The 6,997-nt window shown below is 50.7% G+C and overlaps 1 protein-coding gene across 1 annotated transcript in view; it reads left to right on the forward strand.

Annotated features, from left to right (window-relative positions):
- The window catches only part of GLI3 (GLI family zinc finger 3), a 311,788-nt gene extending 305,520 nt beyond the window's left edge, over window positions 1-6,268 (forward strand). The window contains exon 15 of the mRNA XM_040260131.1: window positions 597-6,268. Within this exon, the coding sequence (XP_040116065.1) occupies window positions 597-2,929 (2,333 nt within the window). The 3' untranslated portion in view covers window positions 2,930-6,268. The remainder of the gene's footprint in view (window positions 1-596) is intronic.
- The last annotated feature ends 729 nt before the right edge of the window (window positions 6,269-6,997 follow it).

A 6,997-nucleotide genomic window follows, 5' to 3' on the forward strand; every position in this document is an offset into this window, starting at 1 on the left:
ATCTTAGCTGCAGAGGCATCCAGAGTTAGCCCCTGCCTCTGATTTCCACAGTCTACAGCCAGTGGATAAACAGTCACTTTGACCAATGTGGGCCCAATTCAGAGAAAGGGAAGCCACTTCTGCCACTGTTGGCCACTAGGCGGTTTGTGTTTCTGAGATTACACTCAGTTCCTGGAGCAGAGCCCAGGTGTGAACTCCCCCACCCCACCAACTCAGGTGCCTTACACCCGCATAGGATGTCGGAGGAAGCCCTGAGAATGGGTATGAGACCCTCAGAATGCCTTCTGCCCTTGGGCTTCCTGTAACTTGAGCACTGTATGTACACCCTGTGGTTCTTCACCTTGCCCTTGCACTAGTGCCCTGCGAAGGCGCTTAACTCATCCAGGGAGTTGTTACTGCTTTGTTTAAGCCAGGGAATCCACCAGTGCAGCCTGCCGCCTGCTCGCCCACCCCTTATTTCGTCACTGGCCCTTCAGCACTGCAGGGCAGGGGTGGGTCACCGTGACCAGCCATGGATTGGTTTGGTTTGGTTTCTGGCCCCAGAACCTGTGTTGTCATTCCGAGGTGAACCCATGTCTCCCACGCTGTCTCTGCAGGCACGCAGCCCAGTACCAGCTGCAGTCTGGGCGGGCCCATGCCCCTTCTCCCGAACAGAAGCGACCTGTCTGGGGTGGATATCACCATGTTGAACATGCTCAACCGGAGGGACAGCAGCACCAGCACCGTCAGCTCCGCCTACCTGAGCAGCCGCCGCTCCTCTGGCATCTCACCCTGCTTCTCCAGCCGCCGGTCCAGCGAGGCGTCCCAGGCCGAGGGGCGACCCCAGAACGTGAGCGTGGCCGACTCTTACGACCCTATCTCCACCGACGCCTCTCGCAGGTCCAGCGAGGCCAGCCAGGGCGACGGTCTGCCCAGCCTGCTCAGCCTCACTCCCGCCCAGCAGTACCGCCTGAAAGCCAAGTACGCTGCCGCCACGGGCGGCCCCCCGCCCACGCCGCTGCCCAACATGGAGAGGATGAGCCTCAAGACCCGAATGGCCCTGCTGGGAGATGGCCGGGAGCCGGCGGGGACCCTGCCTCCCGTGCATCCTCCTCGGAGATGCAGCGACGGTGGGGCCCACGGTTACGGTCGGCGCCCACTGCTGCCCCAGGATGCACTGGGCAACGGCGTGAGAAGAGCCAGCGACCCGGTGAGGACGGTTTCAGAGAGCCTGTCTCTGCCCCGGGTACAGCGGTTCAACAGCCTTAACAGCTTCAACCCTCCGGTGTTGCCTCCATCCCTGGAAAAGCGCAACCTCGTGCTTCAGAACTACACGCGGCCCGATGGGGGCCAGGCCCGCCACTTCCACTCCTCTCCTTGTCCCCCGAGCATCACTGAGAATGTCACCCTGGAGTCCCTGACCATGGACGCCGACGTGAGCCTGAACGATGAGGACCTCCTGCCAGATGACGTGGTGCAGTATTTAAATTCCCAGAACCCAGCCGGGTATGAGCAGCACTTCCCAGGCACCTTCTCTGATGACAGCAAAGTGCCCCATGGCTTGGGGAGTGTACCCGGGGACTTTGACCCACTGGGACTGCCCGACAGCCACGCTAGCCACACCGGCAGCCAGCAGTACCGCGGCCTAGAGCAGCCCTGCCCCGATGCCAGTAAATCCGACCTGCCCATTCAGTGGAATGAAGTCAGCTCCGGCAGCGCCGACCTGTCCTCCTCCAAGCTGAAATGCGGCCAGCGGTCCATGGGGCAGCAGGCCCGGGCCTTTGGGTCGTACAGCCACATGGGTGTTCACCCGCAGAATCCCTTGAGGAGTGGGGCTGGCCCAGCTGGGGGGTATCCGACCCTTGGGGAGCATGCCAGCTCCTTCGGGGGCCCGGAACACTTAGTGAGCCACGGTGGCGGAGCTGGCACCAACGGGAATGGCTTCCACGAACCACCCTATAAGGCCCAGCAGTATGGGAACTGCCTCAACAGGCAGCCTGGTGCCCCCAGCTTACTCGATGGGGCCTGCGGCCCTGGGATCCAGGCGGTAAAGCTGAAAAGCATCACCATGCAAGGGAGCGGGAGCCATCTGGATTTTGGCCTGTCGGTGGTGCCGAATGAGTCAACCGGCAGCACGGTGAATGGCATGCCCACCCCAGACCCCACAGGGCAGGGGTACCTGGCTCAGCAGCTCCTCAGTGACAGCACACACCCGCAGGGGGCAGGCCGCTCCGGGCAGAACCTGCTGGGGCAGGCTAGTGCTACCTCACACATCTATCAAGGGCCGGAGAGCAGCCTGCCCGGGCCTCCCAGCATCAGCGTGCAGCCGCCAAGTGTGGCAGCCGTCAGGGGCTACCAGCCATGTGCTGGCTACGGGGGCGGCCGGCGCCAGGCTGGGCCGAGGGGTGGTCTCGCTCAGCAGCCAGGACAGTTCAGTGACCCGAGTCAGACCTGCAGGGTGAATGGCATCAAGATGGAGATGCCAGGACAGCCCCATCAGCTCTGTTCGAATGTGCAGAGTTACTCTGGTCAGTTCTATGACCAAACCGTTGGCTTCGGTCAGCAAGACATGAAAACTGGTTCCTTCTCCATGTCAGAAGCCAACTGCCTGCTCCAGGGGGCCGGCGCCGAAAACTCTGAATTACTCTCCCCAGGTGCTAACCAGGTGACAAGCACAGTTGACAGCCTCGACAGCCATGACCTGGAAGGGGTGCAGATTGATTTCGACGCTATCATAGACGACGGGGACCACGCCAGCCTGATGTCAGGAGCCCTGAGCCCAAGCATCATTCAGAACCTTTCTCATAGCTCCTCCCGACTCACCACGCCGCGGGCCGCCCTCCCGTTCCCGCCTCTGTCTTTGAGCACCACCAACATGGCAATCGGGGACATGAGCTCTCTGCTGACCTCCCTCGCGGAAGAAAGCAAATTCCTTGCGGTTATGCAGTAAGCATTAGGGGAAAAAAACGACTGCCAAGAGACCTGAAACTTTAGGAGTTTAAAAGATTAAATTGACCCATTTTTGTTTGGCTGAGTTTTTTTAGTTCTGTATGTATTTTAGCGATCTCATCTCACCTAACTGGGATGTGTTTCAAGTATATTCCTTTTATGGAAAAGGACTCTGAAAAACCCTAAAGTATTCTAGGGAGAAACTGTCTTCCATTTCAGTTTTGAATCAGTATTGTTACACTCAAAACATCCTCTTTAAAAAAAGAAAAGAAAACTGTCAGCCTGTTCCTCCCGCCCCCGTCTTTTTTTTAGTAAACCGGTGTAAATGGTGATGTGCGCATTCTTTCTTTTCAGAGAGGGCAAGTGAAAGGATTTGACGTGTCTCTCCGTTATTCCAAGGAACTAGGAAGTTGGTGTGCTTGTGACTAAGGGGTTGTCCAGCGTTTTTCCATTTTCCTTTACATATGCTCAATGTTTGTTTCTGTGCTTTGTTTCTTTTGTTTTTGAATTCCCACCCTGGGCTCAGGAGTCGGAAGTTGGAGAGTGAGTTTGGGAATCTCTTGTGGGTGTACTACAGCAGAGGTGACAGGCTTTTGAGAAGCTCCCAACCCCCGTTCAGTTTGGGGCATGCTTCAGACAGATACACAAAAGTGGAAATTCAGGGCTCCTGTGCAGGAAATTGTTTGCCCACTGTTGGGGTTTAAACTTCTTCCTGTCCATACGTGTGCTGGACAGGAAGGTGGGCACGTCTATATGTCAGTTCTCAGTTATGGACCCTGCCTCCCCTCTCTGTCTGTCCACGAGTGTTCAGCACTGTTCCACGGAGAGGCTGGGAGGGATGTTGGGTGACGCCCAGACACACTATTACTTTCATCTGTTCTGGTAAGAAGGTAGATATGTTATAGATAAAAGCTATTGCATAGAATTTGGGAAATATTTGTGGGTTGGCATATTTATTGATTAATTCCATCACTCGCCCCATTTTCATAGATAACAGAATAACTGAGAATTGATTATATCTAGTTTTGAGTATATAGGTACTTAATCCCACAGCTGGCTATGTTATCAACAGTATATCAATTCCACTATAGCAAAAGAGTATTTCTATTCTAAGTGCCCTATTTTAGGGGACTCATGAAATTTGTTTGTAAAAGAAAAGCTCACAGACCAAGATATTTGGAATAAATTGCTTCAAACATTTTCAGTATTTAAAAACACTAAGGGCACAGTTTCATAGCTGTGTGGCTACATTCTTAACACTCTATTACATTATGCACCCATTTAAGAAGTTAAGTCTTCTATGCAGTTTGTCCTTAATGTGGACTTAAGCTAGACTTTTAGACGAAAAGGTTTAAAGACTTAAAAAGTGCAGCGACTCCCCGTGTGTACAGTTGCTACACATAAAAGACATACCATGTGTGCATAGGGTATGTGGACTACCCAGCGTTTTACTTTTAAAAAATATGTAAACTAATAAAATACAACATCACCACCTCAGTCGATATGTTGTATTCTGTCCTATTGATCTTGGAGTTCAGTTCAGTTCAGTTCAGTTCAGCCGCTCAGTCGTAATTTATCCAGAGTGATTCATGAGTCTGTTATGTGTTTTTTCCCCTTTCTGCCATTTAAATTAGTAGTAGACAAAAATCAAGTAAAAGTGTGAGATAATAGAATATTAGGACCAGCTCATTTTTCTCAGGTTTATGTTCTCTTATTTGGACCAAGAATCTCACGTGGGGTAAAATTCCCCTCTGAATCTTAGACTTTTGGGACTTCAGCTGAGGCAGTTGGGTTTGCTTTCAACTAGATGAAAGCAGAGGGGTATTGAGGTCCTCCTGCTGTTCCCCATGTGCAGCACCTTCTTTTAAATCAAAGGAAGCATCCACTTTGGAACAGAGCCCCAAATCAAAAGACAAGTAGTGATCTGAGCTAGCAGAGTTGAGTCTCTATCACTCTTCAGTGGAAAAATCGAGGCCTTTTCTGTATTCTTCAAACGGGTCATGATCTGGTCACAGAATTGGCAGTCCAGGTCCCTGAATCTCATATCTAGGTGAACTCAAAGTCCCAAGGTCCTGGTCTGAGCTCTCCTGCTCTTGTGGCTTAACCCCATTCCTGTCTCCCTCCTCCTGCACTTCCCCACTAGAGTCCTTGGATGTGCCCTGCATTTCTCAGTTACCAGATTTCCCAGATCACCTTCGCTGTGCGTGGAAGGATGGATGGAGACTGAGATGAGCATGGTTGTCACCTTGCGCCCTTGTTTTTTTCCTTTGCTTTCTAGCAGTTCTCCTGGTTGCCCCCTATCTTTTTCTTTCCATACTTTGTTTTCCTTGTTCTGGCCTTCAGATTTGCAGAAGACTCGCTCACCTTTCAGCTCAGTATTTGGTTTCTCTCAGTATAAAAATCTCAGAAGAATGGAGGAGAGGGGAGGTGGGAGAGGAAAGTGTCCTTTTGAATGTGATGGACTGTTGTGATAGTCAGTGAAGAAGATCTTTTTTGGGTCACTTCCAAGTGTTCTGTCTGGACGTGGGTTTCTGCACACTTAGAATCTCCTGTGATGGGACCCATCCCCAGCCTGCAGTCTTCCCTCCACTTCTCTTGTCCCTTGCACTTGGGGAGATAACAGCGACTCACTAGGGTCATAGCCGGCTTTTTAATGCAGGCTCATGCATGGTACTTTTGTTTAGCACCTGTGACAAACGTGTTTTTCCTTGTCAATCCATTTTATTTTTTTCCTCTAAAGAACTGATCAGACCGCCCTGCTCTTCACACATTGGCTCGCACTCTTGAGCCACAGAATTTTGATTCTTGCGATGTATGTGCCTTATTTTATGTTGATGTCGTCGGAGCGAGGGACCATTTGGTGTTGCCCAATCAGGGCTTGAGGCTGTGTGCTTGCCACCGGCCAAGAGGACCCGATTGTAGCAGAGTCTGAGCTGTCTCGTAACCTGACTTCCCATGTTGTTTTGAATGCACAGGAGGATGTTCTCTTCTGACAAGTTACTGTTGTGTATCCTGCAAACGTGTAAGATAAAATACAAGTTCATTGTTTTCACCTTTTTTAGATTTTTAAAAAAATAAAATGTGTAACCCTTTTTTTAAAAGAAACGTGTAAATACATTTAAGTATTGTAGGCATAGTGTTTGGACGTGGCCGGCCCCGGGCCTTCCTCGGATCAGCCTGCAGCCTGTGCGATGCCCCCGACGCCCACCTCAAGCCCGGGGCTGCAGCGCCCCCAACAGATGGACTCTACTTCCGCTTTCACAACCACTTAGTCTTTTTATAACAAAGAAAAGGAACAATGTTTCTTACAATGTCAATAAAAAAACTCTTTGTACTGAAATGTTTCCTAGGCGATTTATTTAATTCATAGTTGAATGGAAAAGGGGCTCTCTTTGGAAAAATCCAGAACCTGCATTTACTCAGACCACCCCCCTGACTTAACATACACACACACAAGCTTAGTCTGAGACCCAGACTCTTCATCCCTAAGATGGAGAATGAGGCAATACACTCTCCGAGTGGTGTGTGAGAAGGGGTACCTGGGAGGCATGCCAGTTGTAATGTGGGCATTTTTCTTAATTTTATCTCTTGGCCAAACTCTTAAGAGGAAGGACATGAACAGGTTTAATGTCTCACAACTTGTCCCTCTTTTATATATCATCCTGTTATTCGGAGATACCCTAACACACCTTACCAGAAAATCTGACATGGTAGAAGCTTACTTTAATGTAGCTTTTAATAACTGATACCAGGTAGAAATAGAAGCTATTTCTCTCATTTGTCTTTTCTCCAGATCATTATAAAAAAGACTTCAGGAGGGTCTCTTCCTCTCAGTAGCATCAGGTATCTTTTGAACTACCAGGCGAAGGCACTGGTTGTTGCTGGGAAGGACGGGTGATCCTGGTTGTCAATATCCTAGGGCTACCAGGATGGGTCAGCCTTCATCCACATGTGCACAGATGCACAAACACACACACACACACTCGCAGCACCTGTCCCAGGGAACCGCTTGTCTCGTGGGTGGTGAATATCTCGCTCCCTGACCTCTAGCAGCGATTTTCCAGTCATA

The sequence above is a fragment of the Oryx dammah genome, unplaced genomic scaffold (genome assembly GCF_014754425.2).
Source record: "Oryx dammah isolate SB20612 unplaced genomic scaffold, SCBI_Odam_1.1 HiC_scaffold_18, whole genome shotgun sequence".
Taxonomy (NCBI): domain Eukaryota; kingdom Metazoa; phylum Chordata; class Mammalia; order Artiodactyla; family Bovidae; genus Oryx; species Oryx dammah.